The following is a 25,909-nucleotide window of genomic DNA, read 5'->3' as shown; positions in this document are numbered from 1 at the left end:
GTCAATCAAAATCAGGAAAGAAATAAGAGACTCGAGCTCCACTGGTAGGTCCTTAGCTGCAACCTCATCCTTCAAGGCATCCGAGAGACCATGAGAGAAAGCAGCGACCAGAGCCTCATTATTCCAGCCCACCTCTGCTGCCAGGGTACGAAACTCAATGGCGTATTCAGCTACGGATCGTGAACCCTGTCTGATGGACATAAGGAGCTTCGCAGCAGAGGCAGCACGAGCCGGCACATCGAATACCTTCCGAAGAGAAGCAACAAAACCGGAAAACTCGGCAACCACCGGATTGTTGTTCTCCCTTAAAGGGCTGGCCCAGGCCAAGGCCTTGTCCGAGAGCAGCGAGATCAAGAAGCCCACCTTTGATCTCTCAGTAGGAAAGGCATGTGGCAGCAACTCGAAATAAATGCCCACCTGGTTAAGGAAACCTCGGCACTGAGTTGGCTCTCCCCCAAAGCGCTGTGGAAGGGGGGCAGAACCGGTCATACCCCGAAACACCACAGGCGCAGCAACAGGTGTCGGGGTAGACTCTGGCGCAACAACCGGAGCGGCAGTAGGAGCGGGCCCAGGAGCGACAACCGACCCATCGGCAACGGAAGCTAAATGAGCCGTGTGTTCAAGCAGGGTTTGCAACGCCACAGCGAACCGACCCAACAGGTGATCCTGCTGATCAAGTCTGGCAACCAGCGTAGGTAGCGAGGATGGCCCTGTACCGTCAGAATTCATGGCTTGGTCCTAATGTCATGAAACCATGAACCAGACGTACAACAAGAGATAAGTGGAAATAAGAAGGCTTTATTGAAAATCAAGCCGTAAGGCAAAAGTCCAAACGGATGGCTAAACCGAAGCAGGGTCTTGCGAAGCCAGAGGTCAGGAACCAGAAGGGTAGTCAGACGAAGCCTGGATCAGGAACCAGCAGGGTAGTCAGACGAAGCCTGGATCAGGAACCAGCAGGGTAGTCAGACGAAGCCAGGATCAGGAACCAGAAGGGTAGTCAGACGAAGCCAGGATCAGGAACCAGATGCAGCAGCAGTCTTAGAAGCATGTGAACAGAGGGGGACCATGCAAGGAACTGAAGCCACAGACCTCCTATATATATATGAGCTAGGCATCCAGCTCCTCCCAGTGGGAAGGAGAAGCCGCAGGGTGGGAGGCTACAAGAAACCCAGAAACCAAGATGGCCGCCAGCACATGTCAAACGAAGGAGAACAGCAAGAAGGTAAGACCATGACAAAAATACAAGAATGAGCAATAGCATTGTAGTATAACAATGGCTGGTTAAGGCCGGCATACATGTCTATTCTGCAGAAGGTACGGACAAGTCCTGAAGGATCCATGCCTGGTTCATTTTAATAAATGTGAGCTTGTCCATATTGGCTGTGGACAGGCGGCTGCGCTTGTCTGTGAATACGCCCACTGCCGTGCTGAATACACGTTCAGATAGTACACTGGCTGCAGGGCAGGCCAGCACCGACAAGGCGTAAAGGGCAAGCTCAGGCAATGTGACCATTTTGGAGACCCAGAAGTTGAAGGGGCAGACCCGTCATTCAGTACGTGTAGGCGTGTGCACACATACTGCTCCACCATGTTGGTGAAATGCTGCCTCCTGCTAAGACGTTCCATATCAGCTGGTGGTGCTGGTTGTTGTGGCGTGCTGACAAAGCTTTTCCAAATTTCGGCCATGCTAACCCTGCCTTCTGAGGTGCTGGCGGTGCCCCAGCTGCGTTGGTGACATCTTCCTCCTCCTCTGCTTTTACCTTGTGCTTCCACTGTGCCCCCTGCTGTCAGGTGGGAATGCCACCAGCAGCGTGTCTACCAGCGCGCGCTTGTACTCGCTCATCTTATAATCACACTCCAATGAGGGAATTAAGGACGGTACATTGTCCTTGTAACGGGGATCCAGCAGCGTGGCCACCCAGTAATCAGCACAAGTTAGAATGTGGGCAACTCGGCGGTCGTTGTGGAGACACTGCAGCATGTAATCGCTCATGTGTGCCAGGCTGCCCAGAGGCAACGAAAAGCTGTCCTCTGTAGGAGGTGTATCGTCTGTGTCCTCTGTATCCCCCCAGCCATGCACCAGTGATGGCCATAAGCTGGTCTGGGTGCCACGCTGCTTTGAACAAGGTTCCTCCTCCTCCGTCTCCTCATCCTCCACCTCCTCATCCTCCAGAACTGTGCCCTGGCTGGACAATTGTGTACCTGGCGTTTGTGGATGCAGGACTCCACCCTCGGAGACACTTGTGAAAGACTGTCCGGAAACCCTATGCAATGATCCCTCTTCCTCCTCCTCCTCCTGTGCCACATCCTTTTCCATCATCGCCAGTCGCGTTTTTTCAAGGAGGCATAAAAGTGGAATACTAACGCTGAGAACGGCACTGGTGGAGTACTTGAAACAGCGCAAAAAGGAACACAGGTCTTGCATGGAGGCCCCGTTATTGGTGGTGAAGTGCTGCTGAAACTCCACTATCGCCTGCTGCTGCTCGCACAGTCTGGCCAGAATGTGCAAGGTGGAGTTCCACCTTGTGGGCACATCACATATAAGGCGGTGAGCTGGAAGGCCGAAGTTACGCTGACAGGCGAGCAGCAACAGGGTTAGAACTCCGAAAGCGCGCACAGACGGCCCGCACTTTATGCAGCAGCTCTGACATATCGGGTCATTTTTAAGGAATCTTTGCACCACCAAATTCAGCACATGCGCCAGGCAAGGGATGTGCGTCAAACCGGCTATTTCCAGAGCTGCTACGAGAATTCGCCCATTATCTAACACTACCAGGCTGGGCTTGAGGCTCACTGGCACCAACCATTTATCGGTATGTTGTTCAAGGCCTGTCTACAGCTCCTGCGTGGTGTGGGGTTTGTCCCCCAAACAGATAAGTTTTAAAACTGCCTGCTGTCGTTTACCCATTGCTTTGCTGAAGTTGGTGGTGAAGGTGTTACGCTGACCGGATGAGGAGCCAGTAGAGGATGAGGAAGCCGAGTAGGATGAGGAAGCAACAGGAGACAAACTGAAGCGCCCTGCAATCCTCGGTGGTGGAAGGACATGCGCCAAACTGCTATCCGCCTCAGGCCCAGCCACCACTGCATTTACCCAGTGTGCTGTTAGGAAGATATAACGTCCCTGATAGTGCTTACTGGTCCACGTATCTGTAGTGAGGTGCACCTTGCCACAGATGGCGTTGCGCAGTGCACACCTGATTTTGTCCCCAACTTGGTTGTGCAGGGAAGGGATGGCTCGCCTTGAATAGTATTGGCGGCTGGGCACGACGTACTGTGGGACAGCCACCGCCATAAGGCCTTTAAAACTCTCCGTCTCCACCAGACGGGATGACAGCATTTCAAAGGCCAGTAATTTAGAAATGCTGGCATTCAGGGCTAGGGATCACGGGTGGGTAGGGGGTACTTCTTCTTCCGCTTCTGTTTTTGGGAGATGGAGAGCTGAACGCTTCCGTGGGACATTGTGGAGATGCTTGGTGACCCAGGTGGTGGTGTTGCTGGCAGATCCTCTGTTTGCAAGGTTGCAGGTGGCACTGTCACTCCAGAGGTGGATGAAGAGCTCGAGACTGCAGCAGAAGAGGAAGCAGGAGGAGCCAGAGACCTTTCTTGGTTTTTGAGGTGTCTACTCCACTGCAGCTCATGCTTTGCACTTAACCACCTCAGGACCGCCGTACGCAGGATTGCGTCCTGCCGGCGGTCCTGCTCTTCTGGGTGGACGCATATACGCATCCTCCCGCGATACCCGAGATTTCCTGTGAACGCGCGCACGCAGGCGCGCGCGCTCACAGGAACGGAAGGTAAGAGAGTTGATCTCCAGCCTGCCAGCGGCGATCGCTCGCTGGCAGGCTGGAGATCTGATTTTTTTAACCCCTAACAGGTATATTAGACGCTGTTTTGATAACAGCGTCTAATATACCTGATACCTGGTCCTCTGGTGGTCCCTTTTGTTTGGATCGACCACCAGAGGACACAGGTAGATGTGTAAAGTAGCACCAAACACTACACTACACCACACCCCCCCTGTCACTTATTAACCCCTTATGAACCCATGATCACCCCATATAGACTCCCTGATCACCCCCCTGTCATTGATCACCCCCTGTCATTGATGACACCCCTGTCAGGCTCCGTTCAGACGTCCGTATGATTTTTACGGATCCACGGATACATGAATCGGATCCGCAAAACACATGCGGACGTCTGAATGGAGCCTCACAGGGGGGTGATCAATGACAGGCGGGTGATCACCCATATAGATTCCCTGATCACCCCCCTGTCATTAATCACCCCCCTGTCATTGATCACCCCCCTGTCAGGCTCCGTTCAGACGTCCGTATGATTTTTACGGATCCACGAATACATGGATCGGATCCGCAAAACACATGCGGACGTCTGAATGGAGCCTTACAGGGGGGTGATCAATGACAGGCGGGTGATCACCCATATAGATTCCCTGATCACCCCCTGTCATTGATCACCCCCCTGTCAGGCTCCGTTCAGACGTCCGTATGATTTTTACGGATCCATGGATACATGGATCGGATCCGCAAAACACATGCGGACGTCTGAATGGAGCCTTACAGGGAGGTGATCAATGACAGAGGGGTGATCACCCATATACACTCCCTGATCACCCCCTGTCATTGATCACCCCCCTGTAAGGCTCCATTCAGACGTCCGCATGTGTTTTGCGGATCCGATCCATGTATCCATGGATCCGTAAAAATCATACGAACGTCTGAAAGGAGCCTTACAGGGGGGTGATCAATGACAGGCGGGTGATCACCCATATACACTCCCTGATCACACCCTGTCATTGATCACCCCCTGTAAGGCTCCATTCAGACGTCCGCATGTGTTTTGCGGATCCGATCCATGTATCCATGGATCCGTAAAAATCATACGAACGTCTGAATGGAGCCTTACAGGGGGGTGATCAATGACAGGCGGGTGATCACCCATATACACTCCCTGATCACCCCCTGTCATTGATCACCCCCCTGTAAGGCTCCATTCAGACGTCCGCATGTGTTTTGCGGATCCGATCCATGTATCAGTGGATCCGTAAAAATCATACGGACGTCTGAATGGAGCCTTAGCGAAAAATTTATATATGGATGTCATTAATAACAAAAAAGTAAAAATGTCAGCAGCAATGAAATACCACCAAATGAAAGCTCTATTAGTGAGAAGAAAAGGAGGTAAATGTCGTTTTTTTTGCAAAATTTTACAGCTGAAAGTGAAAAATGTCATTTTTTTGCAAAAAAATCGTTACATTTTGATTAAGAACAAAAAAAGTAAAAATGTCAGCAGCAATGAAATACCACCAAATGAAAGCTCTATTAGTGAGAAGAAAAGGAGGTAAAATTCATTTGGGTGGTAAGTTGCATGACCGAGCGATAAACGGTGAAAGTAGTGTAGTGCAGAAGTGTAAAAAGTGGCCTGGTCATGAAGGGGGTTTCAGCTAGCGGGGTTGAAGTGGTTAAATGCAAGGTCATGCAGGTTGTGCTCAGGTTGAGAGTGTTTATGCCTCGCTTCAGGCTCTGATTGCACAGCATGCAAACCACTCGTGTCTTGTCATCGGCACATTGTCTGAAGAATTGCCATGCCAGGGTACTCCTTGGAGCTGGCTTTGGTGTGCTTGGTCCCTTGCTGTCTAGAGGACAGCCACTCCGCTTTTGCACCCTGCTCCCTCTTCTGCTGTCTTGGTGGCTCTGTGCGACCACCGCCTCTTCCTCCGAACTACACAGGTCACTCGCATGACCTTGTTTCCATGTGGGGTCAAGGACCTCATCGTCCTCCACATCATCTTCCACCCAGTCTTCACCCCTGCCCTACTTGTCAGTCTGCACACTTTCGAAAGGCCCAGCAGTTGGCACCTGTGTTTCGTCATCATCAGAGACGTTCTGTGATGGTCGTCCCATGTACTCATCTTGAAACTTAAGTGGCTGGGCATCTGTGCTGGGCATCTCTTCCACTTCTGGGGCAGGGATAGGTGGATGGCCCTGGGAAGCCCTGCTAACAGAGTTATCATAAAGCAGAAGAGACTGCTGCATGACTTGGGGCTCAAACTGCTTGGCTAATTTGCAGGGGGTGAGGTGAAAGACTGATGGACATCGGCTGCAGGTGCCAACTCTGATCTTTCAGCAGGCAACTTGGTGGGAGACAATGTCAAGGAACTGGAGGCACTGTCAGCAACCCAAAGTACTATCGCCTGTTCTTGTTCTGGCCTCACCATTCGTAGAGGCGCATTAGGCACGACCAAATACCGCTGCAGGTTCTGTTGACTACTCGCACCTGAGGAAGGTGCTTCACTTGTTCGTGTAGCTGGCACAGATTGACCACATCCTCTCCCTGCGACAGGAGCTCCACCAGCAGCACCACGACCTGGGCCAGGTCCCTTATTTGACGCTCTCCTAATATTTCTCAAATTTAGGATCTTGCCATAAATGGGTGTTTAATTAATAGCAGAATTGAACGACAGTATGTAAAGGTTGTATCTGAAACGTACAGATGCAGACTAGGCCGCAATTTAAGTTTTTTGACCAAAATGGTTGTTTTTCAAAAAACAGAATAGAACCACAGTATGTAAAGTGTGTATCTGGTGTGTATCTGGTTCATGGTCGTGACTCCTGTATCCACATGCTGTAGCCTGCGGTCTAGTTTGATTGTTCAACCACAGGTGAGTGCCGCTAGTATGTTGCCTCACTTGTGGTTGCCGCTGGCAACATGTAGTTATTTTGCAGTTTAGCAGTCTGAGCTGTTGCTAGGCAGCTTGCTGCAATGTGCATGCAGTTGCACCTGGCAACCTCTCTTTATAGGTGTGCCTTTTATCCGTTTGGTGTGCACGGGGTGTTATATGTGTGTGTGCACTGTGTTGTCCCGTCACTTGCGGTTGTCTGCGGCAACATGTTCTTTGTGTACATGTGGTGGCAGTGTCTCGGCCTTCTGGCTGGCTCCCAGGACATAGTTGCCACGCATGTCATTGCCGGCGGTAACAGCTGCTGTGTGATAGGTGTTTGTTCACTTCCCCTTTATGTGGCTGTTTTCTCATGCCTGGTGTAGGAAGGGCTAAATCCCTTCTGTGTGTGTGAACACTGGTTGTGTCTGTGTGGGTGTGGCTACTTGGGCCTATATAACCTCTGCTGAGAGCAGTAGTCAGAGGGGTACTTCAGCCATGGTCTGCTGGAGTCGTCCTCCTACTTTATACCATCTGCCAGTGAGGGCCACCCTTGTGGTCATAGATGTTTATACGTTAAGTTGATGTTGTATTCCTTTTGTTATTTAATGCAGCTATGGATCTGGGTTCCTGTGTGTGTGTGTGTATGTGTGTTGGCTGTGTCCATTTAAGTATGGTGTGGACATCAGCGTGTCAGCACAGGGATCCAGTCAGCAAGGCTGTGGCAGGGTGGAACTAGTGCAGTTCACCTGCCATATCCATAGGTCTGTTTTTGTACCCCTTTTCCATGCAGCTTGGCCAGTGAGACTCCTGTTCCTCCATGCCTAGGAGGAACAGGTTGTCTTACCCTGCTCCTAGTTCAGGGCCACCCTGAGGGCTAGCAGGGACTATTAGGTTCCGGTGTATGAGCCCTCCTACCATCAGGGTTGGCTCATACAGCTAGGATCAGGGTCAGTGTTAGGGACGCGTTAGTAGGTGACCTGCTCCCTAATTCTGTCGTCCTGGCCAAGCAGCGACCAACATCATCTGGCATTGCACGGCTGAGCGTTTTCCCCATCCTCAGCCGTGACAGTATCTGACACGTACAGATCCAGACTAGGCCACAATTTAAGTTTTTTTCCCAAAATGGGTGTTTTACTAATAGCAGAGTAGAACCACAGTATCTAAAGGGTGTATCTCACAATTATATATGCACCAAAGCCTGCAAAAATAAGTTTTTTGCACAAAAAGGGTGTTTGTTTAATAACAGAATATGACACCAGTATATAACCCTTGAATTTCACACGTGCAGATGCAGCAAGGGCTGTAAAATTGTGTATTTTGCCCAAAAAGGGTGTTTTATTAACACCTTAACGACCCAGGACGAGAATGCTCGTCCTCAAACGCTGGCACTTAGCGCTCGAGAACGAGCGCTCTCGTCCTGGAGTCGTTCCTCCCCCGCATGCGGTACCCCCGGTCAGCAGCAGAGAACCAGCTAAATAAACTATTTTTTTTGTCACCTTACATCACAAAAAGTACAACAGCAAGCGATCAAAAAGGCATACGCCCACCAAAATAGTACCAATCTAACCGTCACCTCATCCCGCAACAAATGAGCTTCTACTTGAGACAATCGCATAAAAAAAATAAAAACTATGGCTCAGAATATGGAGACACTAATACATCATTTTTTTGGTTTTAAAAAAGCTGTTATTGTGTAAAAAACGTACATAAATAAAAAAGAATACATATTAGGTATCGCCGCGTCCGTATCGACCTGCTCTATAAAACTAACACATTACCTAACCCCTCAGGTGAACATCGTAAAAAAATAAAAAATGAAAACTGTGCCATTTTTGTCACCTTACATCACATAAAGTGTAATAGCAAGCGATCAAAAAGTCAAATGCAACCCAAAATAGTGCAATCAAACCGTCATCTTTTCCCGCAAAAAAATGTCCTTCTGCGCCCTGCCGTGTGCCTGTACAGCGGTTTACGGCCACATATGGGGTGTTTCTGTAAACTACAGAATCAGGGCAATACATATTGAGTTTTGTTTGGCTGTTAACCCTTGCTTTGTTACTGGAAAAAATTGATTAAAATGGAAAATTTGCTAAAAAATTTAAATTCAGAAATTTTATCTCTATTTGCCAATAACTCTTGTGGAACACTAAAAAAGGGTTAACGATGTTTGTAAAATTAGTTTTGAATACCTTGAGGGGTTTAGTTTTTTATATGGGGTCAATTTTATGGAGTTTCTACTCTAGGGGTGCATCAGGGAGGCTTCAAATGGGACATGGTGTCAAAAAAACACAGTCTAGCAAAATCTGCCTTCTAAAAACCGTATGGCATTCCTTTCCTTCTGCGCCCTGCCGTGTGCCAGTACAGCAGTCTACAACTACATATGGGGTGTTTCTGTAAACTACAGAATCAGGGCCATAAATAATGAGTTTTGTTTGGCTGTTAACTCTTCTTTTTTAACTGGAAAAAAATATTAAAATGGAAAATCTGCCAAAAAGTAAAATTTTGAAATTGTATCTCTATTTTCCATTAATTCTAGTGGAACACCAAAAGGGTTAGCAACATTTCTAAAATCAGTTTTGAATACCTTGAGGGGTGTAGTTTCTAGAATGGGGTCATTTTGGGTGGTTTCTATCATGTAAGCTTCACAAAGTGACTTCAGACCTGAACTGGTCCTTAAAAAGTTGGTTTTTGATCATTTCTGAGAAATTTCAAGATTTACTTCTAAACTTCTAAGCCTTGTAACATCCGCAAAAAAAATAAAAATATATCATTCCCAAAATGATCCAAACATGAAGTAGACATATGGGGAATGTAAAGTAATAACTATTTTTGGAGGTATTACTATGTATTATATAAGTAGAGAAATTGAAACTTAAAAATTTGCAAATTTTTCCAAATTTTTGGTAAATTTGGTATTTTTTATAAATAAAAATGTTTTTTTAAACTCCATTTTACTAGTTTCATGAAGTACAATATGTGGCGAAAAAACAATCTCAGAATGGCCTGGATAAGTCAAAGCTTTTTAAAGTTATCATCACATAAAGTGACACTGGTCAGATTTAAAAAAAATGGCCTGGTCCTTAAGGTGAAAATGAGCCCGGTCCTTAATGGGCTAATAGCAGAATATAACCACAGTATATAAAGTGTGTATTTCACACATACAGATCCAGACTAGGCTGCAATTTAATTTATTTGCTCAAAATGGGTGTTTGTTTAATAGCAGACTATGACAGCAGTATATAACCCTTGAATTTAACACTTGCAGATGCAGCAAGGGCTGTAAAATAGTATATTTTGCCGAAAAAGAGTTTTGTAAAAATCAAGAAAATTATAGCTGTATTTCTAGCTTAAATTGCACACTGGCTAATGTTGCAGAGGCCCAAAATGAAGGTTATTGCCAAAAATAGGTGTTTTTTCAAAGCCAGAAATTTTAAGTATTTCAAACTTGTTTTAAGCAATAACGCAAGGGCTGCAATATTAAGCATTTTGCAGAAAAAATGTGTTGTTTTTTTACTAACACTTGAATTTCCCACGTGCAGATGCAGCAAGTGCTGTAAAATTGTGTATTTTGCACAAAAAGGGTGTTTTTAAAAACCCAGAAAATGATAGCTTTATTTCTAGCTTAAATTGCACACTGACTAATCCTACAAAGGCAACAGATGTTGGATATTGCCAAAAATGTGTGTTTTTTTCAAAGCCAGAGAATTGTTGAAGTTTTTAAAACTTGTTTTTAACCATCACAGATGCAGCAAGGGCTGCAATATGAAGTATTTTGCAAAAAAAAGGTGTGTTTTCACTAACAGAATATGAAAGCTCTATATAATGCTTGAATTTCACATGTGCAGATGCAGAAAGGGCTGTAAAATAGTGTATCTTGTCCAAAAAGGGTGTTTTTAAAATCCCAGAAAATTATAGCTGTTTTACTAGCTTAAATTGTACACTGATTAATGCTGCAAAGGCACCAGATGTTGGATATTGCCAAAAATGGGTGTTTTTTTCAAAGCCATTATTATTGCAATATTTTGAGCTTGGATTTGAATGTCACAAAATCACAGATGCAGTGCTGGTGCACTGAGCTTGCATAAAATAGCCACCGCCACCCACCTAACTAACAGACGGATAATAGTTATTTTTCTCTGTCACTGGGCTCAGGGCAGGGTAAAAAGATATGCACTGCACCCACACAACTAAATCTATGTAGATCGCTGAGTTCAATTGGAGTTCTGATAACAGATTCTGTCCTATTCTCTCCATCACAGCAGCAGCATCATCCTCTCCCTACACTAAGCACAGCAGAGTGACTGGGTCACATGCTGCACTGGCCAATCACAGCCATGCCATTAGTAGGCATAGCTGTGATGGCTTCTAAGGTCACACAGTTAAACGCTTGTTGATTGTCTGCTCTGCAACCTTTCAAAAAGAGCAAAGAAATCGCCGAACACCGAACCCGAACTTTTATTGAAATGTTCGGGTTCGGGTCCGGGGTCCAGAAATCCTAAAGTTCGGTATGAACCGGAACTTTACAGTTTGGGTTCGCTCAACCCTAGTCTTTAATCAAACTTTCACTTTTTAATACTTGGTTGCAAATCCTTTGCAGTCAATTACAGCCTGTAAGTCTGGAACACATAGACATCACCAGACGTTGGGTTTAATCCCTGCTGATGCTCTGCCAGGCCTCTGCTGCAACTGTCTTCGGTTCCTGCTTGTTCTTGGGGCATTTTCCCTTTAGTTTTGTCCTCAGCAAGTGAAATGCTTGCTCAATTGGATTCAGGTCAGGTGATTAACTTGGCCATTGCATAACATTCTACTTCTTTCCCTTAAAAAACTCTTTGGTTGCTTTTGCAGTATGCTTTGGGTCATTGTCCATCTGCACTGTGAAGTGCCGTCCAATGAGTTCTAAAGCATTTGGCTGAAGATGAGCAGATAATAAACACTTCAGAATTCATCCTGCTGCTTTTGTCAGCAGTCACATCATCAATAAATACAAGAGAACCAGTTCCATTGGCAGCCATACATGCCCACGCCATGACACTACCACCATGCTTCACTGATGAGGTGGTATGCTTAGGATCATGAGCAGTTCCTTTCCTTCTCCATACTCTTCTCTTCCCATCACTCTGGTACAAGTTGATCTTGGTCTCATCTGTCCATAAGATGTTGTTTCAGAACTGTGAAGGCTTTTTTAGATGTTGTTTGGCAAACTCTAATCTGGCCTTCCTGTTTTTGAGGCTCACCAATGGTTTACATCTTGTGGTGAACCCTCTGTATTCACTCTGGTGAAGTCTTCTTTTGATTGTTAACTTTGACACACATACACCTACTTCCTGGAGAGTGTCTTCTGGGTCTTTTGGTGTTGCTGAGCTCACTGATGTGTTACTACATACCAAACCGCAGTAGCACATTGCTATGGCAGGGAACAACATTAAAAGACAGAAACATGCAATGCGACAATAAACTGCAATATAGAGTACACAATTGCATAATAATAACAAGTGCTACACTATAAGTGCGAGATACTTGGCAAATCGTTTTGTACCAAATTATTTGAGCCCGTCTGCCGAGCGTCAAGGCGATCTCTGTTAGACGGGTTCCTACGCTAAATTCTCCCTGTTAGGTGCCATTACGGCTACCATACACTTCAGGGAGTGTAGGTTCAACGTTCCTGCATTAAATAATACCTGTTATTTGCCATGACGGCTACCATACACTTCAGGGAGTGCAGGTTACACAGCAGGCCCACTCCACAACACCACCGGCGCCAAACGGCTACCTAGGATTGCAGTGAGAGTCCACAAACTCATTCCTGGTGCCATGGCTTCAGTGAGTGAGGGGGAGCAGGCCTGACTATGTACTAACACTAATTAAAATCAGCCTATAGGGCAGACACAATTTGCCAAGTACCTCGCACTTCTTGTGTAGCACTTGTTATTATTATGCAATTTTGTACTCTATATTGCAGTTTATTGTCTCATTGCATGTTTATGTCTTTTAATGTTGTTCCCTGCCATAGCAATGTGCTACTGCGGTTTGGTTTGTGCTGACTGACCCCCTTTTTTGGCTTTTCTTTGCAGTTTGTACTGGAGGTGTGGCTGCCTCCTCAGTCATGCACTCCTGACCATCCTGTCTGCCCTATAGGCTGATTTTAATTAGTGTTAGTACATAGTCAGGCCTGCTCCCCCTCACTCACTGAAGCCATGGCACCAGGAGTGAGATAGTTTGTGGACTCTCACTGCAATCCTTGGTAGCCGTTTGGCGCCGGTCGTGTTGTGGAGTGGGCGTGCTGTGTAACCTAAACCTCCCTGAAGTGTATGGTAGCCGTCGTGGCACCTAACAGGTAGAATTTAGCTTAGGAACCCGTCTAACAGAGATCGCCTTGACGCTCGGCAGACGGGCTCAAATAATTTTGTACAAAACGATTTGCCAAGTATCTCGCACTTATAGTGTAGCACTTGTTATTATTATGCAATTTTGTACTCTATATTGCAGTTTATTGTTGCATTGCATGTTTCTGTCTTTTACTTTTTAAGAATGTTCCAAACAGTTGTGTTTTGTGTTTTGACCATGGCTAATGTTTTTGCTATCTCTCTGATGGATTTGTTTTGCTTTGTCAGCCTAATCATGGCACCTTTTACAAGTATTTTTAGCACACACCCCCAACACACCTCCACAACCATTATAGAGTATTAAACACAATAAATTTGTAGCATCAATTTTAAAATATAACTTAATTTTATTGAGAAAATAATTTACAGCTTTTCAGTTAAAAATTTATTTTAACCCCTTAATGCATTACATGTACGACATTATGCACCAGTAATTGTATGGAATGGACTGCTGAGTCTGCTCCTTACTCAGTGGGTGCCAGCTGTATAATATAGCAGGCACACAGCAGCAATGACAGGGAATGGCGATAGTGCAGAACCCCTAAATTTAATCCCTCAGATCAACAGCGACCGCAGCATCTGTGAGGTAATGCAGAGGGATGGAGCTCCCTCTGCCTTCTGATCGAAGCCCTTGCAGTAAAAACTTGAGGCTCTGAATTTCTAACATGACAGCCTGGGCCTGTTGAGGCTTCCCAGGGCTGTCATACTAACCTCTCTGCTAAACTGTGTACGAGGCACAGCTTAGCAGGGAGCTCGTCAAACTACTTTTTTTCTATTAGGGTGAATGGGGGCAAGGGATCAAAAGATCCCATGTACTAGACCCCTAAGGGGCTAATGGTTAAGTAAACAGTAAAAAAAAAATAAAAAAATGAAAGTATAATTCACCCCCCTTTCCCAATTTAACATATAAACATATAAACAGTAAAAAATGGATATCAGGTATCGCCATGTCTGAAAATGTCTGAACTATTAAAATATAAAAGAAAAAATTCCTGTGCCGTGAACACCATAGCTTAAAACAAATGAAAAACATATGATTCTTAATTTTTTAGTCACCTTGTCCCCCCCAAATAATTAAATAACAGCAATTAAAAAGTTGTACATATGATGAAAGTGGCACTTATAAAACCTACAGTTCGTTCTGCAAAAAGCAAGCCCACATACAGCTCTGTAGACAAAATATAAAAAGTAATAGTTGCAGAAAATGGTGATGCAAAGAAAAATTTGATTTTCAATTTTTTTTTTTAAGTAATAAAACAAAAGAAAAGCTGTACAAGTTTGGTATCACTGTAATCGTATTGAGCTGCAGAATTAGGACGTCATGTCATTTTTTACTACATAGTGAAGAGCGTGATGTCTAACCCCAAAAACCTAGGCAAACTTTTTTTTTTTTAAAGTTTTACCTCACATATATATTTTTTTTCCATTTTCCAATACAAGACATGGTAAATTGAATAGTGCCATCTTGTCCCACAAACAATAAGCCCTATGTGGCTATGTGAATAAAAAAAAATACAAAGTTATGCTATTGGAGCGTGGGGAGGTAAAATAAAAAATACGAAAATGAAAACAGGCCCGGTCTTTAAGGGGTTAATCAAATAGTCTAGATCCAATTCCTCCTTGGATTGTTTGTTTTTGTTTTTTTATCCTATTCCCTGGTTTGTCAAGTGACTTCTGTCTCTTCATGCCTTAGGGCAGTGAGATGTGTCCTGACAACAACAGCATGACTTGTGACATTAACTAGTTTATTTTCTATCTTCAGATATTCAAAATGTTCTATGTAACTGGACTTATGACAGATTCTATCAGTCTGTCTATTATCTATATGTCTGTCTGTCTCTGTCTGTCTATGCATCGATCCATCCATAATTGACACTGTAAATGACATGTAACTGACACTGCATATAAAGAAGTGGTTATTGAAAAGAAGTGCCGTGAGCTTGTGCATCCTGTATTGCAAGGGTCTACTGCAGGATGTAACCAACAGCAAGTGAAAATTAAAACTTATTCACAGTTTTGATATGGTGGTATTTAGGGAAAGTGATATACTAGTGATATCTGTTAGGCAGAATACATTTATATTAGTGGCACAACCGCTTTAAAGGGTTAATGCCAGGCTCGGGCCACAGATGAATCCCCGGTGGGCCCCTGAGCCAGGTGCGCCCTAGTCTCCCGCCTCTTGCACAAGTGGCACATAACACAGTAGACTTACTGCACAGGTTTTAGAACGTATAACTGCACCGCTGACCGGCAAATATATTTTTCATTTTTCCACTTATACACTCCCCAAAAGGGCTTTAGAACATATAACTGCACCGCTAAACGGCAAATAGGCCCTTAGTTTTTTCCACTTATACAGGACACAAAATGCTTTAGAACATATAACTGCACCGCTGAACGGCAAATACATATATTTTTTCCCTCTTATGCACTCCATAAAAGGCTTTAGAACATATAACTGCACCACTGAAATGCAAAAATATATTTTTATTTTTTCCACTTATACACTCCACAAAAGGGCTTTAAAAAAATATAACTGCACCGCTGAACAGCAAATATATTTATCTTTTTTCCACTTACACACTCCACAAAAGTGCTTTAGAATATATAACTGCACCGCTGAACGGCAAATACATATATTTTTTTCCTCTTATACACTCCACAAAAGGCTTTAGAACATATAACTGCACGGCTGAATGGCAAATAGGCCCATAGTTGTTTCCACTTATACATGACACAAAAGGCTTTAGAACATATAACTGTACCGCTGAACGGCAAATGTATATATTTTTTTTCCTCTTATGCACTCCACAAAAGGCTTTAGAACATAACTGCATCGCTGAATGGCAAATATATTTTTCTTTTTTCCACTTAAACACTCCCCAAAAGGGCTTTAGAACATATAACTGCACTGCTGAGCGGCAAATAGGTATTTTTTTCCACTTATACATGACACAAAAAGCTTTAGAACATATAACTGCACCGCTGAATGGCAAATACATTTTTCTTTTTTCCCACTTATAAACTCCACAAAAGGCTTTAGAACATATAACTGCTCTGCTGAACGGCAAATGTATTTTTCTTTATCTTCTTATACACTTCACAGAAGGCTTTAGAACATATAACTGCTCTGCTGAACGGCAAATGTATTTTTCTTTATCTTCTTATACACTTCACAGAAGGCTTTCGAACATATAACTGCACTGCTGAACGGCAAATATATTTTTCTTTTTTCCACTTATACATGCCATAAAAGGCTTTAGAACGTATAACTGCACCACTGAATGGCAAATAGGCCCTTATTTTTTTCCACTTATACACAATACAAAAGTCTTTAGAACATACAACTGCACCGTTGAACGGCAAATATATTTTTCTTTTTTCTACTTATACACTCCACAAAAGGGCTTTAGAACATATAACTGACATACATACAAGTCAGGTCCATAAATATTGGGACATCAACACAATTCTAAGATTTTTGGTTCTATACACCACCACAATGGATTTGAAATGAAACAAACAAGATGTGCTTTAACTGCAGACTGTCAGCTTTATTTTGAGGGTATTTACATCCAAATCAGGTGAACGGTGTAGGAATTATAACAGTTTGCATATGTGCCTCCCACTTGTAATGGGACAATTTGCTTCTCGGCTGTTCCATGGCCAGTTGTGTGTTATTCCCTCATTATCCCAATTATAATGAGCAGATAAAAAGGTCCAGAGATCATTTCAAGTGTGCTATTTGCATTTGAAATCTGTTGCTGTCAACTCTCAAGATGAGATCCAAAGATCTGTCCCTATCAGTGAAGCAAGCCATCATTAAGCTGAAAAAAATATATTTAAAAAAACATCAGAGAGATAGCAAAAACATTAGGCATAGCCAAAACAACTGTTTGGGACATTCTTAAAAATAAGGCACACACAGGTGAGCTCAGCAACACCAAAAGACCTGGAAGACCACGATAAACAACTGTGGTGGATGACCAAATAATTATTTCCCTGGTGAATGAAACACCCTTCACAACAGTTGGCCTGACCAAAAACACTCTCCAGGAGGTAGGTGTATGTGTGTCAAAGTTAACAATCAAGAGAAGACTTCACCAGAGTTAATACAGAGGGTTCACCACAAGATGTAAACCATTGGTGAGCCTCAAAAACAGGAAGGCCAGATTAGAGTTTGCCAAACAACATCTAAAAAAGCCTTCACAGTTCTGGAACAACATGCTATGGACAGATGAGACCAAGATCAACTTGCACCAGAGTGATGGGAAGAGAAGAGTATGGAGAAGGAAAGGAACTGCTCATGATCCTAAGCATACCACCTCATCAGTGAAGCATGGTGGTAGTGTCATGGCGTGGGCATGTATGGCTGCCAATGGAACTGGTTCTCTTGTATTTATTGATGATGTGACTGCTGACAAAAGCAGCAGGACGAATTCTGAAGTGTTTAGGGCAATATTATCTGCTCATATTCAGCCAAATGCTTTAGAACTCATTGGACGGCACTTCACAGTGCAGATGGACAATGACCCAAAGCATACTGCAAAAGCAACCAAAGAGTTTTTTAAGGGAAAGAAGTGGAATGTTATGCAATTGCCAAGTCAATCACCTGACCTGAATCCAATTGAGCATGCATTTCACTTGCTGAAGACAAAACAGAAGGGAAAATGCCCCAAGAACAAACATGAACTGAAGACAGTTGCAGTAGAGGCCTGGCAGAGCGTTACCAGGGATGAAACCCAGCATCTGGTGATGTCTATGCGTTCCAGACTTCAGGCTGTAATTGACTGCAAAGGATTTGCAACCAAGTATTAAAAAGTGAAAGTTTGATTTATGATTATTATTCTGTCCCATTACTTTTGGTCCCTTAACAAGTGGGAAGCACATATGCAAACTGTTGTAATTCCTACACCGTTCACCTGATTTGGATGTAAATACCCTCAAATTAAAGCTGACAGTCTGCAGTTAAAGCACATCTTGTTTCATTTCAAATCCATTATGGTGGTGTATAGAGACAAAAATCTTAGAATTGTGTCGATGTCCCAATATTTATGGACCTGACTGTAGTTGCCCTACATTAACCAGCAGTGATGAGCGGCAGAGGCAATTTTCGAATTTGCAGTATTTTGCGAATATTTGGGCGAACATTCGTCATATATATTCTCAAATTCGAGAATTCGTGATCTCCAGTCATTATTTTCTTGATTGTGAAAATCGGCAATCAGAAAATTCACAATAAAAATTCACGATACAAAGATTCGAGATCAACACTACTCTTAAAGTCAAAGATATTGCAGCTTTCTCATTGGCCCACAAGCAAGAAGCAGCGAGGGATCATGGGTACTGATCTAGAAAAATCTAGAATATTTGCGATTACGAAGATATAGCACTATATTCTAGTTATTCGCAAATTCTCGAAGTGACAATATTCTCGATAAAAAATTTGCGATTAGAATATTCATGATCAACACTATTAACCAGTGAGCACTTTTCTTAGTAGTAGGGAAAGCACTTAATTGGGTAACCCTTTAATGATCAGCACGGAAAAGGCCTTAATGACCAGACACTTTTTTTTTTTTTTATGTCGCACACATGGTGGTAACTTTTTTATTTGTCAGACTACCAAAATAATGTTTGCAACTTTTTTATGTGACCCATTGTGCTTTTTAATATATTTTTTAACATTTTTCTTTACTTTTTGTGCTTTTATTTAGGGAAACTGCTAAAAAAAAAATCAAACTACAGTTCCTTATTCTTTATATATGCAAATTATTAAAATGAGTTTGCTGTTTTGTGTTTGTTTTGATATATAACATGTATAGTTTCACATGAATTAGGGTGATTATGGCAATGGTTTTGTTAGGTGTGGGAGTATTTTTTATTTATTTTTTATTATTATTTATTTACTTTTTTATATACCTTTTTGTTACTTATTGGTTTTTTTTATGTATTTTTGCCACATAATATGTCCCTCAAGAGGTCACTGAAAGACATTTGGAGGAGACCTGGGGTTATAGGGGAAACAGGAAACCAGCATCCTTTGGGGGCTTTGTACAAGGTAGAGCTGCTGGGTCCAATAGAGGAAGCTGCAGAGCCAGGAACCCAACCTTCTCCTGCTAAAACTCAGGAGTGGGAGCTGTATTGCAGTGGCATGCAGCACTACGGGAAGAAGCACATCTGATCACAGCTGTGTTTCTGTCCAGCAGAACAGGGGCCACAAACTATGGCTCTGCGGGCTGCATGCGGCCCCTGGGATCTGCATTCCTTGCTGAAAGGGGTTCTGATCTACATACCATTCACACCTTGGCCTTGGTGCCTTGAGGAAGCTTAAAGCAGGGATGCTCAACCTGCAGCCCTCCAGCTGTTGTAAAACAATAACTCCATGATGCCCTTCTGTAGGATGATAGCTGTAGGCTGTTAGGGAATGATGGGAGTTGTAGTTTTGCAACAGCTGGAGGGCAGCAGGTTGAGCATGCCTGGCTTAAAGCAATCTCAACCCATAAGATGAGACCAGTATTATAAAGGACACATGGTAAGTCCCGGTCCTTTTAGGCTAGGTCTACACAACAGCATTTGTCGTGTGAGATTTTGGTGCACTAATGTCGCGCAACAATTTTTATAATGGCAGTCTATGGTTTCGCACTGCAACATGCAACATGCTGCGACTGCGACGCAACAGTCGCAGAAAATCGATTTGAGATTAATTTTTCTGTGACTGTTGCATCGCAGTCGCAGCATGTTGCAGTGCGACACCATAGACTGCCATTATAAAAATCATTGCGCTACATTGGTGCAACAAAATGTTGTGCTACAAATGTTGCAGTGTAGTTGTGCCCTATCTGTCGCGCGACTTATTGTTGCGCGACAAATGTCGTCATGTAGACCTAGCCTTAAACATTTATTTTGCATTGGACTTCAGGACCTGAAGGCTAAAGGGGTTGTCCGAGATATTGCAAAATTAGTGTGTAAGCAGGAAATGTTAAACATGTGAAATGATGCTATACTTGTCTTTTAGTTGTTCTGCCTTTCCAGAGAGGCCAGTATGATCCCTCTAATTTCTGATCCCTACCGCCCAGAAGTGGACATCCTATTCCTCTTCACATGATCGCTGCAGCCAATCACTAGCTTCAGCAGCACACGAGTCAGCTGAGGCCAGTGTTCTTCAACAGTTACTGGAAGATGAATGTGACTTACAGATAATAGAGACTGGAAATGGCAGAGTTCAGATCAACAGCACTGGAACAGCACTAAAAAGGAGAGCATTGCTTTTGTCATTTTGCAATATTTCCTTCTCATAGCCTACTTTCAACATATTTCAGATGACCCCTTTAAGGCTTTGGTTGTAATATTAGTGACAGAAGTAGTTGTTTCCATGTGGTGTGTACTAGTTAGAAAACTGAATAGAAGCACTCAAAGTGGAGTTTATTCTTACTTGATAACAATTTAATGTTTTTTTTTTCTTTTTCTGACCACACAGGATGAATTTAAGAAGTACACCAAGAAGAAAGTAAAATGGATCCATTCAGATTCATCATATGCTTCACCTTATGCTGATACACCAGAGATGGAAACATCTGATCTACACGAGTTGTTAAGTAAGCCTCAAACTTGGGTAAGTTCTAAAAAAAAATATATGCTGTATGCATGTGTGTGTAAATGAATATATATATATATATATATATATATATATATGTATATATACACACACACACATACACTCACCTAAAGAATTATTAGGAACACCTGTTCTATTTCTCATTAATGCAATTATCTAGTTAACCAATCACATGGCAGTTGCTTCAATGCATTTAGGGTTGTGGTCCTGGTCAAGACAATCTCCTGAACTCCAAACTGAATGTCAGAATGGGAAAGAAAGGTGATTTAAGCAATTATGAGCATGGCATGGTTGTTGGTGCCAGACGGGCTGGTCTGAGTATTTCACAATCTACTCAGTTACTGGGATTTTCACGCACAACCATTTCTAGGGTTTACAAAGAATGGTGTGAAAAGGGAAAAACATCCAGTATGCGGCAGTCCTGTGGGCGAAAATTCCTTGTTGATGCTAGAGGTCAGAGGAGAATGGGCCGACTGATTCAAGCTGATAGAAGAGCAACGTTGACTTAAATAACCACTCATTACAAGCGAGGTATGCAGCAAATCATTTGTGAAGCCACAACATGCACAACCTTGAAGCGGATGGGCTACAACAGCAGAAGACCCCACCGGGTACCACTCATCGCCACTACAAATAGGAAAAAGAGGCTACAATTTGCACGAGCTCACCAAAATTGGACTGTTGAAGACTGGAAAAATGTTGCCTGGTCTGATGAGTCTCGATTTCTGTTGAGACATTCAAATGGTAGAGTTCGGTGGCACCATGAGATATTGCACGGTGTCTTTAATCAAGATGCCCGAGACAGCAAATGGATGAGTTGAATATGTTTTTTATTTTGTGTGTTTTTTTGCGGCCATTTCAGGAAAAATAGATTAGTTACTACAAAGCAAGAGGAAATTTGGCTTTGCCGCAAATACATTTTTTCCTGAAATTCGGAACAAAGTCAATTTGTTTTCCTTTAATTTTCTCAACACTATCCACTATACAAGGGCCACATAATACCATTTACACCATGACCACCACATAGTAACTGAAAAATATTGCCACACACTGTTGCTAAATAAAAAATATTTTACAAAGCGCAGTACAGACTGCTTACCAACATGTCCTTCCATATATTTCCTGTTGGCTAAAATATTCCAAGATAAGCCAGATGAATAGCTTGTTAAAAAAATAATATATATATATATATATATATATATATATATACAGTACAGACCAAAAGTTTGGACACACCTTCTCATTCAAAGAGTTTTCTTTATTTTTATGACTATGAAAATTGTAGATTCACACTGAAGGCATCAAAACTATGAATTAACACATGTGGAATTATATACATAACAAAAAAGTGTGAAACAACTGAAAATATGTCATATTCTAGGTTCTTCAAAGTAGCCACCTTTTGCTTTGATTACTGCTTTGCACACTCTTGGCATTCTTTTGTTGAGCTTCAAGAGGTAGTAACCTGAAATGGTTTTCACTTCACAGGTGTGCCCTGTCAGGTTTAATAAGTGCTATTTCTTGCCTTATAAATGGGGTTGGGACCATCAGTTGCCTTGTGGAGAAGTCAGGTGGATACACAGCTGATAGTCCAATAGAATTGACTGTTAGAATTTGTATTATGGCAAGAAAAAAGCAGCTAAGTAAAGAAAAATGAGTGGCCATCAATCATTACTTTAAGAAATGAAGGTCAGTCAGTCTGAAAAATTGGGAGAACTTTGAAAGTGCCCCCAAGTGCAGTCACAAAAACCATCAAGCTCTTCAGAAAAACTGGCTCACATGCGGACCGCCCCAGGAAAGGAAGACCAAGAGTCACCTCTGGTGCAGAGGATAAGTTTATCCGAGTCACCAGACTCAGAAATCGCAGGTTAACAGCAGCTCAGATTAGAGACCAGGTCAATGCCACACAGAAATCTAGCAGCAGACACATCTCTAGAACAACTGTTAAGAGGAGACTGTGTGAATCAGGCATTCATGGTAGAATATCTGCTAGGAAACCACTGCTAAGGACAGGCAACAAGCAGAAGAGACTTGTTTGGGCTAAAGAACACTAGTAGAGTTGAGCGAACACCGTGATGTTCGGGTTCGAGAAGTTCGGCCGAACTTCCCAGAAATGTTCGGGTTCGGGATCCGAACCTGACCCGAACTTCGTCCCGAACCCCATTGAAGTCAATGGGGACCCAAACGTTTCGGCACTAAAAAGGCTGCAAAACAGCCCAGGAAAGAGCTAGAGGGCTGCAAAAGGCAGCAACAAAGGCAGAATAAAAATAAAAATAAATAAAAATTAACCAATATCAATTGGAGAGAGGTCCCATAGCAGAAAATCTGGCTTCATGTCACCCACCACTGTAACAGTCCATTGTCATATATTTAGGCCCAGGCACCCAGGCAGAGGAGAGAGGTCCCGTAACAGAGAATCTGGCTTCATGTCAGCAGAGAATCAGTCTGCATGTCGTAGCACAGAATCAGGCTTCACGTTACCCAACATTGGAACAGTCCATTGGCATATATTTAGGCCCAGGCACCCAGGCAGAGGAGAGAGGTCCCGTAACAGAGAATCTGGCTTCATGTCAGCAGAGAACCAGTCTGCATGTCATAGCAGAGAATCAGGCTTCACGTCACCCAACATTGGAACAGTCCATTGTCATATATTTAGGCCTAGGCACCCAGGCAGAGGAGAGAGGTCCCGTAACAGAGAATCTGGCTTCATGTCAGCAGAGAATCAGTCTGCATGTCATAGCAGAGAATCAGGCTTCACGTTACCCAACATTGGAACAGTCCATTTGCATATATTTAGGCCCAGGCACCCAGGCAGAGGAGAGAGGTCCCGTAACAGAGAATCTGGCTTCATGTCAGCAGAGAATCAGTCTGCATGTCATAGCAGATAATCAGGCTTCACGTCAGCCACCACTGTAACAGTCCATTGTCAGATATTTAGGCCCAGGCACCCAGGCAGAGGAGAGAGGTCCCGTAACAGAGAATCTGGCTTCATGTCAGCAGAGAATCCGTTGCATGTCATAGCAGAGAATCAGGCTTCACGTCAGCCACCACTGTAACAGTCCATTGTCAGATATTTAGGCCCAGGCACCCAGGCAGAGGAGAGAGGTCCCGTAACAGAGAATCTGGCTTCATGTCAGCAGAGAATCCGTTGCATGTCATAGCAGAGAATCAGGCTTCACGTCAGCCACCACTGTAACAGTCCATTGTCATATATTTAGGCCCAGGCACCCAGGCAGAGGAGAGAGGTCCCGTAACAGAGAATCTGGCTTCATGTCAGCAGAGAATCAGTCTGCATGTCATAGCAGAGAATCAGGCTTCACGTCACCCAACATTGGAACAGTCCATTGGCATATATTTAGGCCCAGGCACCCAGGCAGAGGAGAGAGGTCCCGTAACAGAGAATCTGGCTTTATGTCAGCAGAGTATCAGTTTGCATGTCATAGCAGAGAATCAGGCTTCACGTCACCCAACATTGGAACAGTCCATTGGCATATATTTAGGCTCAGGCAGAGGAGAGAGGTCCCGTAACAGAGAATCTGGCTTCATGTCAGCAGAGAATCAGTCTGCGTGTCATAGCAGAGAATCAGGCTTCACGTCAGCCACCACTGTAACAGTCCATTGTCATATATTTAAGCCCAGGCACCCAGGCAGAGGAGAGAGGTCCCGTAACAGAGAATCTGGCTTCATGTCAGCAGAGAATCAGTCTACATGTCATAGCAGAGAATCAGACTTCACATCACCCAACAGTCCATTGGCATATATTTAGGCCCCGGCACCCAGACAGAGGAGAGGTTCATTCAACTTTGGGTTGCCTCGCAATATAATGGTAAAATGAAAATAAAAATTTGATTGAATGAGGAAGTGCCCTGGAGTACAATAATATATGGTTAAGGGGAGGTAGTTAATGTCCAATCTGCACAAGGGATGGACAGGTCCTGTGGGATCCATGCCTGGTTCATTTTTATGAACGTTAGATTGTCCACATTGGCTGTAGACAGGCGGCTGCGTTTGTCTGTAATGACGCCCCCTGCCGTGCTGAATACACGTTCAGACAAAACGCTGGCCGCCGGGCAGGCCAGCACCTCCAAGGCATAAAAGACTAGCTCTGGCCACGTGAACAATTTAGAGACCCAGAAGTTGAATGGGGCCGAACCATCAGTCAGTACGTGGAAGGGTGTGCACACGTACTGTTCCACCATATTAGTGAAATGTTGCCTCCTGCTAAAACGTTGCATATCAGGTGGTGGTGCAGTTAGCTGTGGCGTGTTGACCAAACTTTTTCACATCTCTGCCATGCTAACCCTGCCCTCAGAGGAGCTGGCCGTGACACATCTGCCTTGGCGACCTCTTGCTCCTCCTCTGCCTTGGCCTTGGGCTTCTACTTGTTCCCCTGTGACATTTGGGAATGCTCTCAGTAGCGCGTCTACCAACGTGCGCTTGTACTCGCGCATCTTCCTATCACGCTCCAGTGAAGGAAGTAAGGTGAGCACATGGTCTTTGTACCGTGGATCCAGCAGGGAGGCAACCCAGTAGTCCGCACACGTTAAAATGTGGGCAACTCTGCTGTCGTTGCACAGGCACTGCAGCATGTAGTCGCTCATGTGTGCCAGGCTGCCCAGGGGTAAGGACAAGCTGTCCTCTGTGGGAGGCGTATCGTCATCATCCTGCGTTTCCCCCCAGCCACGCACCAGTGATGGGCCCGAGCTGCGTTGGGTGCCACCCCGCTGTGACCATGCTTCATCCTCATCCTCCTCCACCTCCTCCTCATCCTCTTCCTTCTCGTCCTCCAGTAGTGGGCCCTGGCTGGCCACATTTGTACATGGCCTCTGCTGTTGCAAAAAAACTCCCTCTGAGTCACTTCGAAGAGACTGGCCTGAAAGTGCTAAAAATGATCCCTCTTCCTCCTCCTCCTGGGCCACCTCCTCTTCCATTATCGCCCTAAGTGTTTTCTCAAGGAGACATAGAAGTGGTATTGTAACGCTGATAACGGCGTCATCGCCACTGGCCATGTTGGTGGAGAACTCGAAACAGCGCAACAGAGCACACAGGTCTCGCATGGAGGCCCAGTCATTGGTGGTGAAGTGGTGCTGTTCCGCAGTGCGACTGACCCGTGCGTGCTGCAGCTGAAACTCCACTATGGCCTGCTGCTGCTCGCACAGTCTGTCCAGCATGTGCAAGGTGGAGTTCCACCTGGTGGGCACGTCGTATATGAGGCGGTGAGCGGGAAGG

General features: G+C 44.1%; 1 protein-coding gene across 1 annotated transcript in view; it reads left to right on the top strand.

The window, feature by feature from the left end:
* The window catches only part of LOC122936381 (probable cation-transporting ATPase 13A5), a 652,597-nt gene that overhangs the window by 65,448 nt on the left and 561,240 nt on the right, over positions 1-25,909 (top strand). The window contains exon 3 of the mRNA XM_044292565.1: positions 20,543-20,677. Within this exon, the coding sequence (XP_044148500.1) occupies positions 20,543-20,677 (135 nt within the window). The remainder of the gene's footprint in view (positions 1-20,542; positions 20,678-25,909) is intronic.

This window comes from Bufo gargarizans, chromosome 4 (assembly GCF_014858855.1).
Source record: "Bufo gargarizans isolate SCDJY-AF-19 chromosome 4, ASM1485885v1, whole genome shotgun sequence".
In the NCBI taxonomy this organism is placed as follows: Eukaryota; Metazoa; Chordata; class Amphibia; order Anura; family Bufonidae; genus Bufo; species Bufo gargarizans.
This window is presented reverse-complemented; position numbering and strand designations above follow the sequence as displayed.